The following is a 27851-nucleotide window of genomic DNA, read 5'->3' as shown; positions in this document are numbered from 1 at the left end:
GGGGCTCAGGGCTTCTGCCCTGTGGGAGGCACCTGCCGGTTCTTGGGGCTTCATCCCCGCTCCTGCTGAAGCCCTGAGCTCCCGCAGGTGTGGCTCATGGGGCTGAAGCCCTGAGACCTGCTGTCCCTGCTGGGCAGAAGCCCCTACCCTGGGGTCGGGGGCGGCTCCATGAGCTGCACTTAACGGTAAAAGAGCCACATGTGGCTTGTATGCCAGTTTGGCCACCCCTGCTCTATGCCTTTGTTTCTGCTCCCACTCACTGTCTGTCCTGTCATTTTGTAGTGCCTGATACTGCAAAGGTTTATTCACATGTTCAACTTTATGCACTGTGAGTAATCTCAGTGGCTTCAATGATATGTAGCGTTAAACACATGCATAAGTCTTTGCAGTACCAGAACCTCAGACTGTAAACTCTTCAAGATAGGAACTGCCTCTTATTACGTTGTATTCCCTGTCACAATGGGGCCCAAGTCTTGGTGGGGTTTCTAGCTGCTCCTATTATATAAATAATAACAATATGGGTAAATTCTGCTCTAAGTTACATACGTACAACTTCTTTGCAGTCAGTCATGCTGCATGTGTGTAATTTCAGAGCAGAATTTGGCCCAGTGAAGCAAAAAATGGACATATTTGCATGAATCAGCACAATCAACTGCTACCATTTGTTCGGTCAATGTCAAAATTGGCCCCAGTCCTGCAATTTGATTCAGGCAGGGGAATCCCTATGACTGAACAATGCCCCATTCACTCACACAGATATAAGGATCCACCAGTGATGACACAATTGCAGGATAGGAGCCTATATTTATAGAGATTGGGGTTTTTTATTATTATTATTATTAAAAGAAAATCAGGGATATAAGACACCTTGAGGGATTTAAACCCAGAAAAGCTAAAGCTATAAACATTGCTTTCCCTACCACCTGCTATGTTCCCACCAAAATAATGAAGTGTCAGCCCAAAGATTTGTCTTACATTTGTATGTATTTACTTTGTGGGTTTAAATTAAATATATCAGAGTGATAGACACCATGTGAAGCTGGATAAAATTATGTCATAGTGTGTTTGTTAAGAAAAAAGGTCACAAATCCCAAAGAACTCAAGAGATCCCAGGAAGAAAAAAAAAATTACAAAATTCTGGAGAACTGCTAAACAATTTCCGAGCGGAAGCAAACACCTTTCATTCATAATAAAGAGCTGGTCTGTTATTGTGAATAGAAAGGTCATAACCTTATTAAACTCTGTTCTGTGAGGCTAAATGAAATTGAGTTATGTTTCATTGGAGTTATATAAACGTCTTGAACACACATCTGGAATTTTTAGACTTTTTGATTTTCTTTTACATAAAATGTTTATTTTCTCCCCCTGTCCCTGATAACAACCAAGATTAGGAGTGTGTGTGGAGGGGGGGTGGGGGAGTTTGAAACAAGAAAAATATTTTCAAAATTATTTTAAATTATTTATTGATAAGATTTGATACAATAATTGAAAACCAATCTTTTCTGAACCAGAAACCATGTTGTGAACCCCAACAAAAAATGGTTCCTAATCAAATTAATAGGAGATCTGCTAGTTGAATATAATCTGAGTAGTGGATTGACAGTCACGGCGTTAAAAAAGAAGAGACATTCTTTAGCAAGCAGAAAAAAGAGTTTTTGATACGTTTCCAATTTTTCTGCTTTGTGAGTCCTCCACAAAAAATTCATTTAATTAGCAACTCTGAGATTCAGTCTGTTCTTGTATTGACACACCAGAATCATGTCAAGGAAGCAAAATCCAGAATTAATATTTCTAAACTGCACCTAATCTTGTCCAACTTTACAGCTATTCCCTGTGCTTCCCATCTGAAAAAGGATTATAGTGTACATGCATACACACACACACACACACACACACACACAAACACACGCGCACACAGAGGTACAGCAGTTCAGAAGAGACTGCTGTGACTGTTCTGTTCAAACAAAATTTCATTTGGAAATTGTTTCCTTAGTTTGATTTCAGGAAACATGTTTTTTAAAACTGAATCCAAATCGCATGAAATGCAAAGAAGTGCACTCAGTTAATTTTGTATTGTTTATTTCCTGTGGAGGACATTATAACTTTATCATTTACCTGTTGACTATTCATGAAATTTCTGAAGAAGAAAACAAAGGGGGTTGGTGCCATTCATTAATTGCTGATTAGACTTGTATTTATATGAAGAAAATGAACAAAAGAATTATACGTTTTGAAACTGGAAGTCCTAAATAGTCTTAAGGAATGTGATTTTTAATATTTCTGCTAAATTATTCAAATCCCTGATAGAAATACAAAAATGAAGCCACCTTTACTTTTATGGACGACAACATGATTAGAGCAAGAAATTTGAATATGCTAATAAAGAAACCAAAATGGTTAACTTTTCCTTTAAAACAGCATTCAAAAGAATTTTTACATGTTTATCACTTTTATGGTCTTAATTTTTAAAAAAATATTTGTTTGGACTTAACTGTGGACTTATATGTCTTTGAAAAGAAACTCAGATAGTAGAGTAGATTTATACATCTACCTTATACCTTTGGTTCAAAAATTGAATTAGTTATTTTAGTTTAATCCCTAGTGGATATATGTAATTTATTATAAAATGGCCATTGAATTTCGCATGAAGTGTTTATTCTTTAAATAGCAATAGTTTCGTTATAATCTGACAACAATACTATTTACAAGAATCAATAATGAAAAAATACAAAAGTTTAGAACAATTTGATGCTAGATTAAATAACCTGTTCCAGTTCAATAGAAAGAGGGCCAAAATGTCAGCCATTTTGTCTTCTACATTGGTTGTCATATGAAACAAGTTAAATAAAATGTACTCCATATATAAGAAAAATTCAAAAGCTTATGTACTAACGGGTAAATTTTCACAATATTGTACAAGAAATGCTTGAACAAACTGCATAAGAAACCAAAGTTGTTTATCTGCATGTTCCACATGCTATTTTGAACATTTACACTGCAAACATAGAAATTTAAAGATTATATTCTAGACGACTTTCAGACATAGGTATACATAATGCAATCCTGCCTTGATGTATTATTAGCAATTAATAGCTAAACACATTCTCCTTCTGGAGATTTCTCCACTCACAGTTTAGGAGCTGAAGTAACAGTATTTACGACTAGAGTATAATCATCTGAATTTCAAAGTCTCATTATCATGGATCTGTCCTAGACTTTGCCCTTTGAATCTAACCTCATCATTGAACTCTCTGTACTCAAAAGCTTATGCTTTCGTTCCAGTTATGAACTACATTAAATGATAGAAGTCACGCTGGCACCAAAATGTCAATAAGGTCAAATTTTAATTTGCCACACATGAACTACAGAACTGCATACAAACACTGAGAGAAGATGGGAAGCAGAAACAAGTGTTCTCAGCAAAACAATGTGATAGATTTTGCAAGACATTCAAGGTTACCACCTACCTGATTAGGATGCATATAGAATTGTGGTAAGTTTGCTAAGAGAGTTTGGGACTTGTCCTCATTTGGATAGTTTTAGTTTTTAATTTACATTGTGCTTAAATGTGATCACATTTTTAAATATTTTAAGCATCCTAATAAAGGATATATATAAACAATAGAAAGTAGTTGGAAAAAAAGAAAGAGAAAAGAAAAAATGTATGAAACTGAATGGCTTCTAGAATATCCAATCCCTATTTTTTATCATTGGTTGGGTCGTTAGCAAGGTCAAGTCAGATAACTTGCTTATCAAATCTCTTCACTATATACAAAAAATTACAGATATTACCTTCTGTGTCTTGCATATTTGCCACTAACATGACCACTGCCATCACAACCAGGAGTAGGACAGCTGCAAAAAGGAAAGAATTAATTATACAGGTGCCGGTATGCTGCAGGAAGATGATACTAAAAGCAGGCAGTAGATATTACAGAGATGGAGGGCAACAAAGACAGAAAGAGAGAAATCAAATAACTGAAGGGAAAAAAAGAGGGGATGCTTTTTATTAGCAAGTCTCAGGGGAATTAATTTCATCAGTGCAGCAGGGCATGAGCAAACCACCAATGAACTTGAAAGTGCATTATACCCATTAAAAGGCATGAATTTTCTAAATTGCTAATGGGGATACATTTTACACTCAGAGCACTAACCTGAACAGCTCTTGTATGGCTGGTTCCACGGGAACTGCAGAGAGATGGAAAATATATAAAAATTTATCATCTATTACAAGTACCCTCCTTCTACAGAAAATTACCAAAAAGATTGTATAAAAGCAAGGGTCAGAATGAATCGTGCAAAGAGATTCTGGAGGATGAAGGTCACCCTGAGTGGGGGCCTTGAGTGATTTACTGAAGCAAGAGACGTACCTCGAACACCTTTGGAGCGTGTGCGATGGCGCTTCTCGTCTGCATCCACCTCCATCTGGGAATAGATTAGCAGGCAGTCAATGTTCTTATCCTGCATGCACAGACTATCAATGCACAGACTGATACAGTCTCTCACACAATTTATTGGCAATATTTTAATTCCATTTTATCCTGTAAGGGAAATTATACTTTAGAAAGGATTTTTAGGATCCCTATATTTGTTTAAAAACAGAAATTGCATGGTGATTTTTGCTTTAATCAGTCTGCTTGCATGCCCTCTTTCATAATAGATTTTGTAAAACTGTAAAAGCCATAAATGTCCTCTATTTTTGAAAGGATTTTCTTGACAGGAAACCCAGGTTACTTGGATATATTTTTTGCAACAAGGGTATAATACATTTCTATATAGTTTGAAACTAAGGTCAAGTAGCCCCATTTCATAGGTTGCCTTATTACAGGTGGCTTTAGAGTGGAGAAATAGTCAGGGAATAAGAGAAAAGAAAAGAGAATGAGATGGGAACAAAGAGACATGATTGGGGTACATAGGTCTGCCTGGTACTATTTAATATGAGAGGGACAATGTAAGTAAGGTAATACCTTTCATTGGACCAATTTATGTTGGTGGAAGACACAAGCTTTTGAACTACACAGAGTTCTTCAGGTCTGTGAAGCTCAAAAGATTGTATCTTCCACCAACAGAAGCTGGTTCAATGAAAGATAATACCTCACCACCATGTCTCTCTTATAACCTGGGACCAACACATCTACAACATCGCAAACAACTATTTAATATGGATTTTGGTCTTTTCTTGATGTATCCCATTGATTAGGTAAATACTATCAAGTCTAAATAAAGTGCTTAATTACTGAATGTGGCTATATCTGCCTCTTCATTTTATAAACAGGACTCCCATCTGGGGTGATGAATTATGCGATAGTAAATATTCTGGCACTCTTAGTCTTTACTGGTCAGATAAAGGGTTTCCCATCAGATCTTAGCTGGAAGCATAAACAGTGACCTATACAAATTTCAATATGCTTGTGTGGCTTCTCCTAATCCCTCCATTCTCCAAATAGCATCTGATCCAATACATCTGCATTGGTCCCAATGGAACTTCAAAAGGGCACTCAGTCCAGTCTAAGAGTCGTTTTAATCCTCTTGGTCACAAATACAGATCTTACTGGAATTTGTTGAAACAGAGGCCATAATAGGGAAAAATATATTCCATCCCTTAGGTGCAAAGTCTGGTGCAGCAGCCACCTGAGATGTAGAGACACTGGGTACTGAGACCCAGGTAGGTTCACACATATAGGAGTGCTATTGTAAAGGTCACAAGCAAAGCTTAGAAATCAGGAGCACCAAATTGGATGCAGACAACCCCTAGGGGGTTTGTTTTCCAAAGACCACACACAAAATTGGTTGTCAGTTTATGGTAATATTTGGATTGACAGCTGAGATTGCTGCTCTCAACTGTCTTATGCAAAAGCACAGGGACTTGTACCCACAATCTTTTCACAATGGCTCAGATATGACTAAAGAATACCTTTAAATGCGAAAACCTCAGAAACACAGACTCATACAACTTGCAATTAATCCTTTACACCCAACTCCACTAATTGTTGTAGCAGATTATTGTTATTTATTTGTATTCCCATACCACCTAGGAGTCCATTGTGCTAGGCACTGTACAAACACAGAACAAAAAGTCAGTCTCCACTGTGAAGAGCTTACAAACTAAATACAAAAGCGGAGTGAACAATGTGATGGTAGTTCCACAATTTTTTGAGGGGGACGAATTAGTTAGGAAAGGATAATCTTAATGGAAAGGGAGAGAGGACACTGAATGTAAAGGATGTGGGGGAGGGGACAGGAAAGGGGAGAGGAAGAAGAGACTGTGAGGGATCGGGAAGGGAGAGGGTTAGATCAAAAAGCCAACCAGCACAGGGCAAAGGAAGTCCTGTCAAAACTGTAGAAAGTTCTCCAGAGGACCTAAAGACCCCTACTTTGTCTGCTTCTGTCCCTACCAGATGGAATCTCTGGCTGGCTCCTTTTTGCAGCTTTCTCCCAAGCCCACATGGCAGGGGCAGGGGAGACATCACCTGGGTCCCAATGTCCCTAGAGTTGGGGGAGTCACCACTGCACAGTTCTGAGTCCAGAAGGGCCGCATGGGAGAGTAGGTCCAGTTGGACCCCATTTCCCTCCTCCTGCCTGCCAGTGCAGCAGTCCCTGCTTTGGTTGTTTCTGCCTCTACAGGTTTGAGCCTCTGGCTGAGATGAGGCCAATCAGCACATGACAGTTGGCTAGGTCTCCCCCTCCTGTGGTAAAACCCACAGGAAGTAACTCAGGGGCAGGAAAACTCAGTGAGGATCCTTTCATGGAGCTCCCCACAACCATTTTACCTTCAGGGAGGGGCTGCTCCTGCACTGACTAGGATCTGGAGCCCCCCCAGAAACTGGGATCTGTGGAAGGGAAGTGACATCCTCACAGAGGCTCTGTACCTCACCTGGTTGGTGCCTCTGGTCCCAGGCAATGTGGTTCAATACCTCCTCCTAGGAAAGACTCTTTAAATTTAGGTACTTATTCTGCAGCAAAGTGTCAGAATTAGGAATTCAGCCCTAAACTTTGGAATCTCTGTAGGGCTAGAGAGAAGACAATGTGCATTTACCCTAGCCCTCCAGTCCCCCCTCAGGCTCTGTGAGGTCCTGGGAAAGACAAAATAGTGCTACAAAGACAGCTGAACTCCATTTCATATGGGAGACGTCAGAACTGTGTGTGTGTCATTCATGTATTGATTTGGTGACACAATCCCTCCCCAGCTTCTGGCCCTGCATGATGAGTTAAAGAGCTATGTTGCTAACACCTTTGGGAGAAAACTCACTTAAATTCTAAGTCCAGCCTTGACAGGATGGTTTCTGGCCACATTTTTGATAAACGTGGCATGCCTATCACTGAAGTGAAGACAGCCGTGTTTGTGACTGTTTCGTGTAACCTAGCTACCACCTTTTCCATGCCAAGCATGGAACAGCCTGTTTGGCATATCACAAAAATCCATCACATGTGCCACATTCTTTTCACTTCACTGACAAGAAAGCAACATACTGCAAAGGCCTAGAAGTGGAGTTACCTGTGTGTGGTAATGTTTGGAAAACATTATCTGGCATAATCAACCGTGGAACAGTCTGCTGAATTAGCTGTTACGATCTTAGCCTGATAATACAGACATAAATGTGCTTCATATAGTGGTAATCCCAGTTAAGATGATATTCTGTGTCAATTCAGGTGCAGGACAAGGAAGAGGTTGGTTTGCCCATGTTTGCCAACCAAATTAGCTATCTTGATTCAAGAAACCCATGTGTATCTCTAACCCCAGATACAGCTTCATGTATACTAACCACACTGATAGCTGAAGAGGAGGACCACAAATTTGTCCATAGGTGAGATCCACAATACTCAGGTCCAAAGAGGACTTGAAATGAGAGCCAATGTACTTATGCATGCATCCACAGTTCTCTTGAAAGGAAGATTTTGCTTAAAGGACCAAATTGTGATCCCACCCCAGTGCAGGAACCTGATAACGCGGGAACTGGTGGAGGGGGAGGAGGCAGACTGAGTGATAGAGTGCCCACACAACCATGTTCAACTGTCCTATGTAGGGGTATGTAACAGCTGTAGATGCTGTTACAGCAAGTGAGCAGTCACAGAAGTAATGTACCTGCCTTCCTAGCCATCTATGACTTTGGGGGCAGAATTCAATGCTTCTTGGAGAATCCCTAAGCAGTGTCCATTTCCTCAGGTTTTGTTAGAGATAGAAGGAAAGGATTTTGGCCTTAATGAGTAGGAAGGAGTTCATCTCAGGAGCCCTACTTTCTACACAAAAGTTACATTCCATGACATGTACTTACATTTTCATGGAACATTGGGCCACCTTCTCTGGAGAAAGGAGGATGTATGGCTTGGATGACAGATTAACTAGAACAGTCAGGAGTAAAGCTGGGTGGGAAATGGTTTTCCAGTCCCATGAAAAGTTTTGAGATTTCAAAATTTTTCCCATTTTGAACTGGGATGAACGCCATAGTCTTTCAAAGTTTTTATCAGCATAGCCAAATAGCCTAGTGATTAGGTTGCCCCTCACTGGCAGAAAAGGGGATAAAAGCAGCCCTAGGGAGGCTGCACTGGAAGCAGCCAATCAGAGAAGGGCTGAAGGGAGCAGCCAATCAGAGCGAAGCAGGCCCATACAAAAAAAAGGAGTTGCAGGGCAGAGGAAGGCAGTTCTCTGCTGGGAGCCCAGGGAGGAAGGACTGTGCCTCTGGAGGGCTAAGAGAACTGCCAGCACCCTGGACAGAACAGTACCGCTAGCCAGAACCAGGTGAGCAGGAGACAGCTCCTGGCTGGCTGCTGGGATTTGCAGGCTGAGGCCCTGAGGCAAGGATAAAAAGGATGGTGGGGCCAAAAGGTAAGTGGCCAGACAATTTGCTGCAGAAGCCACCCACTAAGGGAAGTGGCTGAAGAGCGGACTGCAGGTCCCCCGAAAGTGGAGCACTGCCCCTGGCATAGCCAGAGGGCTGTGTCGCTGAAGAGGACACCACCGTCCTTGGAGAGATGTGTGTCCTAGAGCAGGAGTGATGGTGGTGAGGCACTACCCAAGGAGGGTGCACTACCATGCAGAGCTAATTCCCAAGACAACCCACCGGAGGTGCCAGAGTGGTGAGTCTCACCCCATTACAGAGACCTACATTCAAGCCCCTGGTTCAAATCAGGCAGAATAGGGACTTGGACGTGGGACTCCTTCATCCAATGGCAGAGCTGTATTCATAAGGCAATTGGGTATTCTGGAGTTTCCTTGTCATTATCAACATTGTATTTTCTGACAAAAAATAGTTTAATAGTTTAAAAAATAGTTTAAAAATTCCTGACCAGCTTTAATCAGGAGGACTTTAAACTAGCATCTAGGGAGGAAGATAATAAGAGGCCAAGTACAATACATATGCTCAAACATAGAATCAAGGTAGCTTGAATGTAAATAATCAAGCCATCAAGGATGTAAGAAGAAATTCTTCTACTCCCTATTTACCAATGTTAGAAGCATGAGAAATAAACACGAGAAATTAGAAATAGAATCATAGAATATCAGGGTTGGAAGGGACCTCAGGAGGTCATCTTGTCCAACCCCTTGCTCAAAGTAGAACCAATCCCCAACTAAATCATCCCAGCCAGGGCTTTGTCAAGCCTGACCTTAAGAATATCTGAGGAAGGAGATTCCACCACCTCCCTAGGTAACGCATTACAGTGTTTCACCACACACCTAGTGCAAAAGTTTTTCCTAGTATCCAACTTAAACCTCCCCCACTGCAACTTAAGACCATTACTCCTTGTTCTGTCATCAGCTACCACTGAGAACAGTCTAGATCCATCCTCTTTGGAACCCCCTTTCAGGTAGTTGAAAGCAGCTATCAAATCCCCCCTCATTCTTCTCTTCCGCAGACTAAACAATCCCAGTTCCCTCAGCCTCTCCTCATGTGTTCCATGTGTTCCAGTCCCCTAATCATTTTTGTTGCCCTCCGTTGGACTCTTTCCAATTTTTCCACATCCTTCTTGTAGTATGGGGCCCAAAACTGGACACAGAACTCCAGATGAGGCCTCACCAGTGTCGAATAGAGGGGAACGATCACGTCCCTCGATCTGCTGGCAATGCCCCTACTTATACATCCCAAAATGCCATTGGCCTTCTTGGCAACAAGAGCACACTGTTGACTCATATCCAGCTTCTCGTCCACTGTAACCCCTACGTCCTTTTCTGCAGAACTGCTGCCTAGCCATTCGGTCCCTAGTCTGTAGCGGTGCATTGGATTCTTCCGTCCTAAGTGCAGGACTCTGCACTTGTCCTTGTTGAACCTCATCAGATTTCTTTTGGCCCAATCCTCTAATTTGTCTAGGGCCCTCTGTATCCTATCCCTACCCTCCAGCGTATCTACTACTCCTCCCAGTTTAGTGTCATTAACAAGAAATGCTCCTTAACAAAAAGAAATTGACTATAACTGGTATTGCTGAAACCCGGTTAGCTGCATGGAATGCTAAAATCACTGGATACACCATATTCAGGGAATAGGCAGAAGTGGATGCAGGTAGCACACTACGTCAAAGACACCACTACCTGCTTTCAGAAGACACGATCTAGAATGCTTATGGATCAATGTTCTTTCTGAGAAATCACAAGACAAGGTACTGGTGGGTATCTGTTATAGACAACCAAATCAACAAGGATACAGGATGAACAGCTCCTTAAACATGTATCTCTAATGTGCAGAAAGGAAAATTGCATTACCACCAGGGATTTCTATCAATAAAATAACCTTGGTGTTTCTAAAAATTATAGATGACAACTTTCCAAAACAAAACGAACTGGAACCAACTTAGAGAAATTGAATTGAAAATTGTTGGTCACCTAGATGCAAGTCATTATTACCTAATTTCATTTATGTGCAAACAGAATGTAGTCCCAACCAACTATATATATATGGTGCTTTAAAAGGGCCAATTTCCTAAAGCTGAAAAAAATCATGAGCAAAACTGAGTGGGAGGAAACATTTAAATATAAAACTGTGAATGAAGGTTGGGAGTTGTTTAAGAATAATTTATTAGATGACCCCCTCAAAACAAACAAGCACTCCCCCCTATCCCATCCACACACAATTCCACAATCATGTGAGAGGGCTTCTTTGGTTTAAAAAATATCTTGGTTAAGAGGGGAAGTGAAAGTAGAAAGTAATAATTAAATATATAAATCATAGAAAAACATGGAAGTTGATAATGAGTACAAATCAGGGATTGGAAATTACGACTATTGATAAGGGAACTTACACATACCAATGGAAAATCTGCAGCTAGTAGGATTAAGGCTAATAAGATGGAACTCTTTAACTATATCAGGAACAAATGAAATCCATCTGATATTCAAAAAGGATGGTAAAATTATCAATCATGATGCAGAAAAGACAGACATATTCAATAACTATTTCTGTTCTGTATTTGTCAAGAAGCAGGATGATGTAGTCATATTTTAAAGTGACAGAATAGAAAGTATTTTCTTATCAGGAACTAGGGAGATTATAAAACACAACTTTTAAAATTAAACATTTTAAAATCAGTACTAGTGGATAACTTGCACCCAATAATATTAGGAGAATTGGCCAAAGAGCTCTTTGAATGATTAATGTTGATTTATAACAAATCCTAGAACACTGGGTGTTTCCAGAGCACTGGGGAAAAGTAAATTTTGTAACAATTTTTAAAAGGTAAATGTGTGACTTGCATAACTAAAGGCCAGTTAGGCTGACATCGATCCTGGGCAAAATCGTGAACAGGTTGATATGATGCAATTAGTAAAAACTTAAAGGATGGTAGCATAACTATGCCAATTGCCAACACAATTTTATGGAAAATAGGTTTTGTCAAACAAATTTAATGTAGTTTTTGATGAGATTACAAGTTTGGTTGATAAAGGTGGCTATGTGGACATTCTGTAAAGAATATGTCTTGTACCACATTCTGATAATAAAATGAGCACTGTACACAATCAGTACGTCCCTTACTGGTTAATGGATAGATCTTTAAAAATAATGTAATGCAAGTAACTGTAAATGGAAAATCATGATCCTATGGGGTTGTTTCTATTGGGATCACATAGGAATCTGTTCTTGGCCCAATGCTATTCACAGAAAAAATAAAGTAATTGTTGGTGAAATCTGCAGATGACAAAAATTGGTAGAAAGATAAATAATGCTATGGATAGCTCAGTTATACAGACTGATATGGATCATTTTGCTAAAATTGGCTCGTTTGAACATGTCAGTTTCAAGGACCAACATCTAGGAGCAAAGAATGTAGGTCATACTTAGAAGATGGTATCCTGGGCTGAAGTCACAAGGAAAAGTGAAAAGGACTTAGGTAACCAACTGAACATGAGCACCCAGTGGAGGAGGTATAATACCTCTGTATATGGCATTAGTGAGACGCTTATTTGAATTCCATGACCAGTTTTGGTGTCCACACTTCAAACAGGATGTTGCAAAATTGGGAAAGGTTCAGAATAGAGCTATGATTGATGATTAAGGGTCTGGAAAACATACCTTACAGTAAGAAACTCAGTCTATTTAGCTTATCCAAAAGAAGTAAAAAAAAAAAAGAAAAAAAAGTGGCCTGATCATGGTGTGCATGGGGAAGTGATTTTTGATAGTAGAGGACTCCTAAATATAGTAGAGAAAGGCTTAATGACAGCATGCCTGGATGCTGAACCTAGACAAATTAAGACTGGAAACTAGGTGCATATTTTTAACAATGAGGGTAATTAACCCTTGGAACAATTTATCAAGGGATGTGATGGATTCTCCATCACTTGACATCCTTAAATCAACACAGGATTTGAAAAAAATGCTATCGCTCAAGCAGAAATCATAGGTTTGATGCGGAAATTACTGGGTGAGCATCTATGACCTGTGTTATGCAGCAGGTCAGACTTAATGATCATTAATGGTTACTTCTGGTCTTGACATTTATGAATCTATGATAACTACTGGTAAATGCAAGATTGCCATAAGATTTACTATTGCCAAGAGGAAATGTTACTAAAATATTGTGATATTTTGTTCTTCTTTGTTTGAAAAAGAAAAGTACTGGTAACATTCATGAAAAGATTGGAGACAGAATGTTCAAGAGCAGATGGATCAGATAGGCTGGGAATTAGATGATTCCATGACATGGTTTGCAATTTAAAATTTGTTTTCTTGTCACTTTTCAGCTATCAAGTAAAGGCTGGTTTACAGCAAGTCAAACTGCAGGATTCCTGAACAGAGTTTTATTACAAAGACATATTTGCACTATTGTTATATCCTAGATTTGGTCAGCATTTCTTTTTATAACCTAGCCTCAAAAATTTGCTCCTGGCCGGAACTTACATAAGATCGGCCATACTGGGTCAGACCAAAGGTCCATCTAGCCCAGTATCGTGACTTCTGACAGGGGCCAGTGCCAGGTGCCCCAAAGGGAATACACAGAACAGGTAATCATCAAGTGATCCACTTCCTGTCACTCATTCCCAGCTTCTGGCAAAGAGAGGCTAGGGACACCATCCCTGCCCAGGTTGGCTAATAGCCATTGATGGACCTATCCTCCATGAATTTATCTAGTTCTTTTTTGAACCCTGTTATAGTCTGGGCCTTCACAACATCCTCTGGAAAAGAGTTCCACAGGTTGACTGTGCATTGCGTGAAGAAATACTTCCTTTTGTTTGTTTTAAACCTGCTGCCTATTAATTTCATTTGGTGACCCCTAGTTCTTGTATTCTGAGAAGGGGTAAATAACACTTGCTTATTTACTTTCTCCACACCAGTCATGATTTTATAGACCTCTATCATATCCCCTCTTTATCATCTCTTTTCTAAGGTGAAAGGTACCAGTCGTATTAATCTCTCCTCATATAGAAGCCGTTCCATGCCCCTAATCATTTTTGTCGCCCTTTTCTGAACCCTTTCCAGTTCCAATATATCTTTTTTGAGAAGGGACAACCACATCTGCATGCAGTATTCAAGATGTGGGCGTACCATGGATTTACAGAGAGACAACATGATATTTTCTGTCTTATTCTCTATCCCTTTCTTAATGATGTCCAACATTCTGTTCATTTTTTTGACTGCCACTGCATATTGAGTGGATGTTTTCAGAGAACTAGCCACAATGACTCCAAGATCTCTTTCTTGAGTGGTACCAGCCAATTTAGACCCCATCATTTTATATGTATAGTTAGGATTATGTTTTCCAATGTGCATTACTTTGCATTTATCAACACTGAATTTCATCTGCCATTTTGTTGTGCTGTCACCTAGTTTTGAGAGATCCTTTTGTAGCTCTTCATAGTCTGCCTGGGACTTAACTATCTTGAGTAGTTTTGTATCATCTGCAGATTTTGCCACCTCACTATTCACCCCTATTTCCAGATCATTTATAATACTATTGGTCCCAGTACAGACCCCTGGAGGACACCATTATTTACCTCTCTCCATTTTGAAAACTGTCCATTTATTCCTACCCTTTGTTTTCTATGTTTTAACTAGTTACTAATCCATGATAGGACCTTCCCTCTTATCCCATGACAGCTTACTTTTCTTAAGAGCCTTTGAGGGACTTTGTCAAAGGCATTCTGAAAATCTAAGTATACTATATCTACTGGTTCCCCCTTATCCTCATGCTTGTTGACCCCCTCAAATAATTCTAGTAGATTGGTGAGGCATGATTTCCCTTTACACAAACCATGTTGACTATTCCCCAACAAATTATGTTAATCTATGTGTCTGACAATTTTGTTCTTTACTATAGTTTCAACCAGTTTGCCCGGTACTGAAGTCAGGTTTACCAGCCTGTAATTGCTGGGGTCACCTATGGAGCCCTTTTAAAAAATTGGCATTACATTAGCTATCCTCCAGTCATTTGGTACAGAAGCTGATTTAAATGATGGGTTACAGACTGCGGTTAGTAGTTCTGCAGTTTCATATTTGAGTTCCTTCAGAATTCTTGGGTGAATACCATCTGGTCCTGGTGACTTATTACTGTGTAGTTTATCAATTTGTTCCAAAACCTCCTCTAATGATACTTCAATCTGGGACAGTTCCTCAGATCTGTCACCTAAAAAGAATGACTCAGGTTTGGGAATCTCCCTCACATCCTTAGCCATGAAGACCAAAGCAAAGAATTCATTTAGTTTCTCCCCAATGGCAGTTATCGTCCTTGAGTGCTCCCTTTGCATCTCAATCGTCCAGTGGCCCCACTGGCTGTTTAGCAAGCTTCCTGCTTCTGATGTACTTACTTTTTTTTTTTGCTAATACTTTTTGAGGTTTTGGCTAGCTGTTCTTCAAATTCTTTTTTGGCCTTCCTAATTATATTTTTACACTTCATTTGACAGAGTTTATGTTCCTTTCTATTTTCCTCACTAGGATTTAACTTCCACTTTTTAAAGGATGCCTTTTTGCCTCTCACTGCTTCTTTTACTTTGTTCTTTTACTTTGTTGTTTTGCCACTGTAGCACCTTTTTGGTTCTCTTACTATGTTTTTCAATTGGGGGTATACATTTAAGTTGAGCTTCTATTACGGTGTCTTTAAAAAGTTTCCATGCAGCTTGAAGGGATTTCACTTTTTACACTGTACCTTTTAATTTCTGTTCCACTACCTTCCTCATTTTTGTGTAGTTCCCCTTTCTGAAATTAAATGCTACCAGGTTGGGCTGCTCTGGTGGTTTCCCCATGACAGGAATGTTAAATTTAATAATATTATGATCACTATTACCAAGCGGTCCAGCTATATTCACCTCTTGGACAAGATCCTATGCTCCACTTGGACTAAATCAAGAATTGCCTCTCCTCTTGTGGGTTCCAGTACTAGATGCTCCAAGAAGCTGTCATTTAAGGTCTCAAGAAACTTTATCTCTCTGCATCCCGTCCTGAGGTGACATGTACCCAGTCAGTACCCATATCCCCAGACATGGGGATAGTTAAAATCCCCCATTATTATTGAGGTTTTTATATTTTAATAGCCTCTCTAATCTCCCTGAGCATTTCACAGTCACGATCACCATGCTGGGCAGGTGGTCGGTAATATATCCCTACTGCTATATTTTTATTATTAGAGCTTGGAATTACTATCTAAAAACAAAAACCCTACCATGTGTCAATTAATAAAATGTGTTTTTTTCAGATTAAATAAACTCCTGAATTCACACAAACAGAGAAACTAGGCCTAGAAAACACCTATTAAATCATGTAAATGTATGCCCCCACTTTATTTCCTACATATATTATCTAGTGCTTTGTCCAGTCCAATTTTCAAAGCCTCAATGAATGGAGCTTCCACTGCTTCTCTCTGATGATTAATCCAGAGCAGAAAGTAATATGTAAGACCACATTCTAATACATCTCACTCAAAAATGTATACATATTCCCAAAAGGCTTTTTAAAAAACATATTTGGCGAATGATTAGTTCATGAGCGGTTAGTGTTATGATATTTTGAATACGTTTTTAAAAGTTGGATACTTTTGGTGAATTCCTGGCCCTAATGTGTCAACTGGAGTTTTACCATTGACGTCAATGGGGCCAGAGCTTCACCTGTTCTATCTTTAATATCTCGTTTTAGCAAAATACAGTTTAATAAGGATTATCATTTACCATACTGACCTCTACTGTCAAGTAATAAACAAACTATTATTTTCAGACAGCACTATGTAATTGTCAAGAGACTCACATCCTGAATTTGTGCTTGAAACTATGTGAAATAGGTATTCTACCTATTTAACTCATACACATCCGAACCACTGTGTGTTCATTAGGTACATGGAACTCCCAAGTCAGTAGGCGTTATATTCTGTTTTGAAATCGCATGACATGGCCCAGAATAAAGAAAGGGGAATCCTAAAAAGGAGATGAAAGGCACTTCAATAAAAGAAGCAGATGGGAAAAAATAGTGAGATTTAACTAAAATTAATCTCAGAATTTAGCATAAACAGGGCAAGAGTCTGATCTCAACTATAGCATTATAAATCTGGAGAAACTCTATGGAGTTATTCAGATGTACAGAAATGTAATACAGTATAGTTTGGCTGTAAAGTGCCATAGTGGTCTAAGTTCTACAGCAGCCCAGTATTTTAAAGAGAAGGACTCTTAAATAATAGTTTGGCCAGATTCTGCAGGTAGATTTATACCTACATTTGAGGCCCTTCACAGAAATGATCCCAGTGGGCAGAAGGGAAAAAACGGAGTGAGGTTCCTGAGAAATAGGAAAAAGGATCAAGTTGCACCCAATTCTGCCCTCCGATACACATGCACACTCCCACCTGCTTCAGTGGGAGTTACACCTGACTGCACAATCCAGCTACATGGGCCTCATCTAAAGTCAATGTAAAGATTCCCATTGATTTCACTGGGCTTGGAAATAGTCCCTAATTGCATACATTTTCTGCTAAAATTGCCAGCATAGCTTAAATCTCCCACAATCATCGTAGTGGGTGTTGAAGCCTGGGTTGATAGCAACGTATGTCCCTTAATTTATGCCTTAATAATCATGGTTTTGCATCTTTGGCTTGCATCCTTCATAAGAACTTTAAAATGGCAAGAGGGAACGGGCCATAACTATATATCGGTTGTCAGCCCATAAAATTAGCTTCTAACATCTCAACTCCCTTAATTAAATAACATAAGAAAGGTCATGCCACAGCAGAATAAAGTTCTGTATTGATCAGTATCTTGTTCCTGACAGTGGTCAAAGTTTCAAAAATATATAATGAACACTTGGTAATCATGTTACACTGTACAGTGAGCAGATGTTTCTTCATCTTCCAAACTGCTTATCAAACTATGCCCTGAAGCATGAGAATTGATAGACAAACACTGCTTTTTTTTTACTCCAGCTATTGTAACTGTATATGATAGTCATCTGAAATATCTATTTTCAATGTACTAAACTATTTACTTCAATAATTAATATCCCACAGCAGCTAGTTCCACAGACCAATTCTATATATTTAATGAAATGTACTACACTTAAAATTGTTAGAGTTGCAGTGACTATATGATATTTTCCAATTCCCGAACCCAAAGTAATCCCTCAGCTGAAATGAGGGGAAGACCCAGAGGTGCTGAATCTCCAGGACACCAAAAAAAGGGAGATTCTGAGAAACTGCTGCACAGCAGGTGATGGGACAGTGAGTGAGAACAAGAAAGAGAATCGTTATCTGATAGGTCCTGAACAAGTGGAACCTGACCTCTGGGGAAAGGTTAAAAAAATTGGGCATGTTTAGTCTTGAAAACAGAAGACTGAGAGGGGACTTGATAACAGTCTTCAGATATGTTAACAAGAGTTATAGCACAGCGATCAGTTGTTCTCCATGTCCACTGAAGGTAGGACAAGAAGTGATTGGCTTAATCTGGAGCAAGGAAAATTTAGGTTAGATATTTGGAAAAAACAATTAAATATAAGGATAGTTGAGTACTGGAATAGGATTACCAAGGGAGGTTGTGGAATCCTCGCCCATGGAGGTTCTTAATAACAGATTAGACAGATACCTGTCACGGATGCTCTAGATAGTGATTCTCAAACTTATTTAATCAGGCCCCCCTTCTTTGTGTCTGTAGTCATTTTTGCCCCTGCCCCCTCATGCAGGTACATCTGCCACCATCCAGCTCTGAAGGCAGAGCAGAGAGCAGTTGTCCCATAGTTTGAGAAGACTGGTCTAGATAATATTTAGTCCTGCCTCAGTGAAGGGGACTGGACTAGATGACCTATCAAGGTCCCTTCCAGTCCTAGATTTCTATGATTCAATGGTTCAATGATGCACACTACATACTGGACATTTTCTGTTTAAACAGAAATAAACTATACAATCCTGGAAAAGACATTTAATGTAATTTAATCTACTATAGACTCAACAATGGGAGCTACAAGGTAGGAAACTGGATTTAGAAACTGGCCAACGGGTACAACTACTCAAGTGGCTATGTCATGACTGACAGGAGTCCTAGAGGTGGCTTGAGGAAGATGTGGCTTGGGGAAGAGGAAAGGAAGGGGATGCAGCACCGAATAGGGGGAGCAGAAATTATGTCCACGAAGGATGTAATGCCTCCAAAGGGCTTGGAGGAGTGTGCTTAATATCTCCCAAGGAGTCTTTGAGTTATGCAGCACTTTCAGTGGCACTAGCAAACTTTCCCTCCCCTTTCCCACCTTGTGATCAGGTTGTATAAACAGCTGGGCAATGGATATCTCTGGCACAGAGCAACTCCCCAAACACAGGTGCACCCTTTGTACGGGCAGCTGAGGTTCAACTCAAAGACTTCATAGTCCCTTTATCAAGTAAAACAAGACAATTTTATAAAATAATGAACAGGGCAGTTTTTCCCCAGGAAAATTCCAGCGTATAATCAAGGCATCTTTATAACAGAGATCCAGAGGGAGTTTTGCAAAGATAAACAATTTGAAATAGTGCATATTTTACAAAGGGTAGAACAAGCACAGGAGTAAAATTTCTGTAGAATATAAATTACTCCTCTGCTCTATTCTCCCTGTGATGCACACACAGAACTTTTATTAATATCAGGGAGAGCCCTGCCTGATGAGGAGACTATGATGTTAGGACTTGCTCTCTAACTTTGGGTAAAACCCACTCCCTCCTCCATCTGAAGGTGAAGAGGGCAGGTGAAAGGAACATAGACTTCAGCCAAATCTGGCTAGTCCTAGAAGGACAGGATGAGCATAGTTTAGGAGGTATCCTCCTTCTTCTGCTGATCTTACAGGTATCCCCTCCCTGTGGAAAAAGTGAGGTTCAGTGGCTTTTCAGAGGAGTGGCTCCATGAGGTATTGCTCACCAATGGCTCCATGGACTTCAGAGCAGAAATTGTTGTGAAAGTTCATGATGTTCATTTTAGCATTTACTATATATATCTTCTACATCTGCCCATGTGATGGAGGGAAATGCAGTATGCAGGATCGGGCAAGGAGCCAATAGTAACATGGTTTTTCAGGGATCCATACCACGAGAGGTGGTAAGTATAAATAAGAGCATAAGTCAGAGCACACCTTGCTACTTCAAAGGGGGTGTATACTGGCCAACTTAAAACGTGTGGACCTCAACAGCAATTACATACGAAAGTCAAAGGCACTCAGTATCAAAAGATCAACTCCAAAAGATCAACACAGACCTGCACCTGACCTTTGGCATAAGGATGAGAAAAAGCATGCAATTAAAATAGGAAGCGTCAAGCCCTTCTGGAAATTTGCTAACATGTCCCAAAACAAAATACATACAATAATGGATTTGTCTCAGATGATAAAAGTTTAATTTTCTAATTCTGAATTTGAACCCTGATAACTTTTTTAATTCTACCAATGAACAGGCAAACAAATCATTCAATTTATTGCAAGCCTTAATGCATCAACAGGGATTATAGGAGAGAGTTAGCCCAAAAAGTACTTTAAAAATCACAAATAGGCAGCAGAAAATTTGAACTTCTGAGAACAAAGTCCATGGAGCTGACTGGTGTCCAAAGAGGAAAGCCATGAGGAAATCAGAATGGATTTTGGGCCTTTCTTATTGTTATGGTTTATTTTAACCTGAAATGCTAACCTGGTTTGTTTAACATTAACCAAATCTGAGTAGAAGGGATATCATACTATGGGTGACCAGGCTTGGAAGAACTAGGTTATACCTTGGTCCAAATTAGGACAACATTCAAAACGTGCCAGTAATCACCTTGATCACTGACTTTTATGTTGTATTCTTCTGTTCTTGTTTCTATTAGACTATAAAACAGCAAGTTGTTGGGCACCTCCTAAGGCCTTGTCTATAGTATAAGAGTGCACAACTTTAACTAAATTGATTTAAAAATAGATCTAATCAAACCAGTGCAAGCCCCAAATGTTGGCACACTGAAACTGATTTAACCTTTGCTTTTATCAACTTAGCTTGTGTCAGTAACTTACCAACATCAGTAAGAACAAAAGTATTTCTACTGGTCCAGCATTTTTTCACGTCCTAGATGGTGACATATGGGAATTAAAAGTGTTGTATAGTTTGAGCTCAATCATGGGAGATGTTCTGAGTCTCCTTAGGGGCTGAAAGCCCATAACTCTTATCAATTTGCTCAGAACAAACAGGATTGGACCCATATTGCACAAAACATTTAATTCCATACTTCAAAAAAATGCTGAATCAGTACAAATACTTTCCATGTTAGTGAACTTTTCTAAGCCCTGGTCATGAATGTAGAGAAACATGTTCCATCACTTTCAAAATTACCATAGATTTTTCTGAGGCTCACAAGCCTAACTAACTTTTCCCAGACATGATACACACATTGCCATTCAGGTTTTACAGAGCTCCAGCAACTCTAATATAAGTTGTCAATATACTGTACTATTTGTCAGATTGCAGTGCGATACCTTGGCGTAAGTTTGACATAGGAGGCTCATGCTTCTCCAAAAGCAGGAGTACAGTGTACTAAAGCTTTGCAGATGGTGTTCCATAGTTAAATGAAATCATCCCAGCCAAGGCTTTGTCAAGCCTGACCTTAAAAACTTCCAAGGAAGGAGATTCTACCACCTCCCTAGGTAACGCATTCCAGTGTTTTACCACCCTCCTAGTGAAAAAGTTTTTCCTAATATCCAACCTAAACCTCCCCCACTGCAACTTGAGACCATTACTCCTTGTCCTGTCCTCTTCTACCACTGAGAATAGTCTAGAACCATCCTCTCTGGAACCACCTCTCAGGTAGTTGAAAGCAGCTATCAAATCCCCCCTCATTCTTCTCTTCTGAAAACTAAACAATCCCAGTTCCCTCAGCCTCTCCTCATAAGTCACGTGTTCCAGACCCCTAATCATTTTTGTTGCCCTTCGCTGGACTCTCTCCAATTTATCCACATCCTTCTTGTAGTGTGGGGCCCAAAACTGGACACAGTACTCCAGATGAGGCCTCACCAATGTCGAATAGAGGGGAACGATCACATCCCTCGATCTGCTCGCTATGCCCCTACTTATACATCCCAAAATGCCATTGGCCTTCTTGGCAACAAGGGCACACTGCTGACTCATATCCATCTTCTCGTCCACTGTAACCCCTAGGTCCTTTTCCGCAGAACTGCTGCCTAGCCATTCGGTCCCTAGTCTGTAGCTGTGCATTGGGTTCTTCCGTCCTAAGTGCAGGACCCTGCACTTATCCTTATTGAACCTCATCAGGTTTCTTTTGGCCCAATCCTCCAATTTGTCTAGGTCCCTCTGTATCTTATCTCTGCCCTCCAGTGTATCTACCTGACTTCTGACTTCAGTTCTGACCCTTAGCTCTGACATCTAGCCTCTGACTCCAGCCAATGGTGGATTAATGATTTTGCCGCCCCTAGGCCCAGAAATAATTGCCGCCCCCCCCAGCTCACCTCCGCTCCGTCTCCTCCCCGAGCGCGCCGTCGGGTCCTGCTTCTCCCCGCTCCCTGCCAGTGCTTGTGCACGAAACAGCTTCACGAAGGAGGAGGGAAAGGGGGGGAACATGGCACGCTCAGGAGAGGAGGTGGGGCTAGGGCGGGGATTTGGGGAAGGGGACCAATAGGGGAAGGGAGGGGGCGGGGAAGGGGTGGAGTTGGGGCGGAGGGCGCGAACCGGCACCAGGGGAAGCAGCCTCTGGCTGCTATTATAAATTTGCCACCCTAGGCCTAGGCCTTGTCGGCCTAGGTGTTAATATACCGCTGACTCCAGCTCTGACCCTGGGCTTTTATTTCTGGCTACTGACTCCTATTCCAACCACTAGGCACAGCAGCCCATGTCCCAGTCCTGACAGCATGTTTAAAAGTGCGTTTGTGAGAATATTTATGTGAGCTCACATGCACATGCAGTTTTTGCATGCGTACAACTTTGGATCTCAGTTTTGAAAACGCCGTACCTAATGTCTGAAAAATAATCACAGAAATCTGGCCAAAATAAACCACACTTGAGAGGTTTATGGCCTGATCTGATGCCGTTGAAGTCAATGAAATGACTCACATTATCTTCAGTGACCCCGCATTAGGCCTAGTCACCGAACAGAATGATGGACACGGCAGCATATGAAAGATCAATACACCATATGAGATACAATGCATTATGAGGAAAAATGGAAAGCCTTTTCTGGATTTCATTAAACAGGAAGAGAAGTATGTTAGTTCTTTTCAATATGTACTCTCAGAAAACAAACATTACAAATAAAAAATATGGGAAAGCTTTATTATCAACCTACTTTGTCTAATTTTGAAAAACATGCATGCCTCAAACTTTAAAAAAGAGGATGGAAAAACAGCCAGTTGGTTTATTTAAAACACGTTGATTACCGCTGTCATTAAGTAAACTGAATACTATCTCCTCTGCCTGGTTCACTATTTCACAATATTTGAAAAATAGTTTTGTTTCCAGTTCTTATCTAGCGCAGGAGATGGCATAGGTGTTTTTTCAGAACTTCATGATATCGGAAGTGTTTGTTGCTATTATTCTACTAAATATTACATTTGTCTTATGAAGAGGCTTATGTTATAAATAACTTATAGTGTTTAGAAGTGCAACAATTAAATGATAAATTAATAAGGGAGACAAGCAAAATATGAATCATGGTACCACTAACATAATTAACATAAATTAAATAGCATCACAGATTTTCTGTTTAGTGCAGCTGTTGTATAAAACAAGAGAACCTACTTTATTCATTTGCTGGCTTGTATTTTGATTTAAAAAAAAACTATATTAGACAATGCCCAAAAGAGAATAAATGAAAACTCAGAAGTAATCATAAAATATTCATTGCAAAGTCTCTGCACAAGACCTGCACATAAACATCCCCAGTAAAAATCAGAAAAACAGATGCATATGAATTGGTAGCTTCATACATACACCAAAAAGCCAAACATCTTCCAAGGGCACAGACGAGAGCAAGCATAGCATTATTACGATTGTTACATCAGAGACCTGGAGACCTGTGCAAGGCATTTACAAATGTGCTATATTAAAGCAGCCACCATAGTCTGGCCACCACAGTTAAGGATCTCCCAATGTTTCCATTGCAAACCCTTACTTCCACAGATCTGAAATAAAATTCAGTTTAATAAAAAGTCTGGAATGCAAGGTCAGCTTGGGTGTGATTTTATTTCTATATTTGAAAACATATTTATTTGTTTTGTTATATTTGTTTATTCTATTTTGTTAATGTACCACATCCATTGGTGTGATAACTGAGCATTTGCCATTTTTAACATTACATATAACAAGGGCGGCCAAACCGTGGCTTGTGAGCCTCATGCGGCTCTTTTATATTTAAAGTGTGGCTCTCAGAGCCCTCCACACCCCCCCACTCTTCACCCACCAGACTGGGTGGTGGACCTTGGGACATCTGTCTTGCAGCAGGGTGGTGGGTTAGGGGCTTCTGCCCAGTTGGGAGGGGAGTCTCAGGGCTTCAGCCCTGCAGGGGGCGCCTGCTGGGGCTTGGGGCTTCAGCAGGAGCAGGACTGATAACCCAAGCCCTAGGAGGCGCCTCCTGTGGGGCTGAAGCCCTGAGCCCCAGGAGGTGTGACCCGGTTCTTGAACTTCTGAAGATTGTCATATGTAAGTTGGAGGGTCAGAAAGTTTGGCCACACCTTATATATAAGCTACTAAAAATTAATGCAAATATGCAGTTATCCTAAGCTGGCCATAAAAGATCCAGTCCTGTTTCTGAGGTAAATATTGTGTGAAACATATTATTTTTACATTCTAGGAAGACAGATTTTTCTTTTGAATAAGTTAAGACAATGAAACAAGAACAAACAAGTAAAACGTACCATGTTCTGCCCTCAATTAAACCCGTACCACCCCATGTTTGCATTAGGCTTGCCAACCCTCCAGGATTGTCCTGGAGCCACCAGGAATTAAAAATTAATCCTTAATTAAAGATTATGTCATTGGTGAAACCTCCAGGAATATGGCCAACCAAAATTGGCAACCCTAGTTTGCATAGGCATAAATGAGAGAAAAATCTGATCCATTATAGAATCATAGAAATGTAGGGCTGGAAGGGACCTCAAGGGGTCATGTAAGTCCAGCCCCCTATGCTGAGGCAGGACCAAGAACAGCTAGCCATCCCTGACAGGTGTTTGTCTAACCTGATCTTAAAACCTCCAATAACAGGTATTCCACAGCATCCCTTGGTAACCTATTCCAGTATTCAACTATCCTTATCGTTAGACAGTTTTTCCTAATTTCTAACCTAAACCTCCTTTGACACAGATTGAACTGAATATTTCTTGTCCTACCATCAATGGACATGGAGAACAACTGATCACTGTCCTGTTTCTAAGACCTCATAACATGTTATCAGGTTGCCTCCTCCCCCCTCAGCCTTCTTTTCTCAAGATTAAACATACCGAGTGTTTTAACCTTTCCTCATAGGTCAGGTTTTCTAAACCTTTTCTCATTTTTGTTGCTCTCCTCTGGGCTGTCTCCAATTTGTCCACAACTTACTGAAAACTTACCCAAAACTGGACCCACCAGTGCTACATAGAGCGGGACAATTACTTACCGTGTCTTACAAATGGCACTCCTGTTAATACATCCCAAAATGGTATTAGCCTTTTTCACAACTGCATCACACTGTTGACTCATAATCAATTTATGATTCATGATTATTCCCAGGTCCTTTTCAGCAGTACTATTGCCTAGTTAGCTATTCCCCATTTTGTAATTGAGCATTTGATTTTTTTCTTTTGTACGTGTAGTACTTTTCACTTGTCTTTATTGAATTTCACCTTGTTGATTTCAGCCCAATTCTCCAATTTGACAAGGTCATTTTGACTTCTAATCCCATCCTCCAAAGTGCTTGCAGCCCCTCCCAGTTTAACATCATCTGCAAATTTGGTAAGCAAACTCTGCACTCCATTATCTAATTCATTAATGAAAATATTGAATAGTAGTGGACCCAAGACAGACCCCTGGGGACCTCACCTGATACATCCTCCCATTTTGATAGTGCACCATTGATAACTACTCTTTGAATATGGTCTGTAACCAGTTATGCACCCACATTATGGTAATTTCATCTAGATCATATTTTCCGAGCTGCTCACGCGAATATCATGTGAGGAAGTGTCAAAAGCCTTACTAAAATCAAGATAAATCATGTCTATGGCTTCCCCGCATCCAGGAAACCAGTAACCCTATCAATGAAGAAAATTAGGCTGGTCAGGCAAGATTTGTTCTTGACAAACCAATACTGGTTATTACTTATTACCCTGTTATACTCTGTGCTTACAAATTGATTGTTTAATAGTTTGTTCCTATATCTTTCCAGGTATTCAAGTTAGGTTGACTGGTCTATAATTTCCTCGGTTTCCTTTGTTCCCCTTTTTAAAGATAGGTACTATGTTTGCCCTTCTCCATTCCTTTGGGATGTCACCCATTCTCCATGAGTTCTCACTAATAGCTATGTTATGTTTATAATTGGTACTATATTAGAGTCAGGATTAAGGTAACTAAAATCAAGACAGTGAAAATTACAGCTGACCATTCTTAACACCACAGTTTTGTACCTTTTTCACTTTTTGCCCAACCATACAACTGTGAGTGAGGGAGTAGTGATATTATCCCCTTAATTTATGTAGTGGGGATAGGAAACTGCATAGAAAGGGATTTTCATGACAGTTATTAAGTTTTTGTTTCTGACAACTTGGCAAAAGAAGTAAAGTGATCTCAGTGTAAAAAGATCTCCCCTTTTATTCTTTAGTGACTAATACAGACACAACAGTGAGATGAAACAACTAAACATCTTATATACATAAACACACTTATAAAGGGTTCACCTGGTGCAAGATAAGGGCAGAGGAGGAGACAAAAGAGCCTTTCCATTGCCCTGGTTACTTCTCTCTCCACACTCCATGTACAGCTAACTCCTCTTCTGAGAGAAGGACACTGTCCCTTCTTCTAGGCAAGAAGTATCAACATGGGAGGGAGTGGACCACATATTCAATGAGCACTACTAATTTACTTCTTTAGTACAGTAAAGAGGTCTGTAGTAGCAAGAATTAGAATGATACAGAGTGGACCTCTTATTAATAAATGACAGTTATACACAGAGCGCAATTCACCCCAGTGAAGAGGGACTAAAGCATATTCTAGCTGTGACTTAAGCCATTTAAGACCTTTAGTAATGTAGAGAGTCTGAGGCAGGATTGTCTAAGGATATAATATACTTTAATATACTTGGGTGGGCTGGGTGAGCGAATGTTCCTTAGCGCACACTGTGACATCCTCAAATGGAAGAACTTTCCCTCCTGAAGTCATTCTGAGAAGAAGCACAGGGTTGGGTCTCTTCTTTCTGCCTTTGGGGAGAAGGGAACCGTGTGAATACGAGCAATGACAACAGCGGTGGGAAGACGGCCTTTGTAAACCCTCCAGCAATAGTCCAGTGTTGCCAACTTTTGGAATGTTATCATGAGTCTCATGACATTTGGTTTTCTTGTTAAAGCCCCAGTGCCTGGAGTCATGCAGTTACATAAGAATCTCCGATTCATTTTTTTTTTAAAGTAAGCTTCTAGCTCTCCCAGTTGTAGAGAAAAAACTCAGAAATTTGACCCAAAGGCAGCCTAAAGGCTCTAAACCAGAAGGCAAATAAAAAAAACCCTGAAACATATTGGTTTTTGATTCTTCATGACTTTTAAGTCAATCTCATGATTTTTTGAGAGCCTAACTCATGACTTTTAAATCTTTGGGTTGGCAATATTGCACACCTGTTTCTTGTATTTAGTAAACGTGTACCTGCTGTCAGTATTCTAGGCACTGGTTCTACCTGTGCTGGCTAATGATAAGCAGATTGAGAGGTAACAAAATTCTGGTGGGAACAAGTGCTATCAGCACTTAATAAGCAACTGAAAGAAAATAGCAGATGACAATAATGAAGTGGTTAGCATGTA

The 27851-nt window shown here is 40.1% G+C and overlaps 1 protein-coding gene across 26 annotated transcripts in view; it reads right to left on the bottom strand.

Moving 5' to 3' along the window:
- The window catches only part of MYT1L (myelin transcription factor 1 like), a 384826-nt gene that overhangs the window by 151493 nt on the left and 205482 nt on the right, over window positions 1-27851 (bottom strand). For 22 of the 26 annotated variants that reach the window (XM_074947721.1, XM_074947725.1, XM_074947727.1 and 19 more), the window contains 3 exons: window positions 4371-4425; window positions 4155-4188; window positions 3793-3855 (listed from right to left, as the gene is read on the bottom strand). The exons of the other annotated variants lie outside the window; for them this stretch is intronic. In XM_074947721.1, coding sequence (XP_074803822.1) covers window positions 3793-3855; window positions 4155-4188; window positions 4371-4425 — 152 coding nt within the window. The remainder of the gene's footprint in view (window positions 1-3792; window positions 3856-4154; window positions 4189-4370; window positions 4426-27851) is intronic. 26 annotated transcript variants of the gene reach the window in all.

The sequence above is a fragment of the Natator depressus genome, chromosome 3, assembly GCF_965152275.1.
Source record: "Natator depressus isolate rNatDep1 chromosome 3, rNatDep2.hap1, whole genome shotgun sequence".
Classification (NCBI taxonomy): domain Eukaryota; kingdom Metazoa; phylum Chordata; order Testudines; family Cheloniidae; genus Natator; species Natator depressus.
Note: the sequence above shows the minus strand (reverse complement) of the source record. Positions and strands in the feature narration are given on the sequence as shown.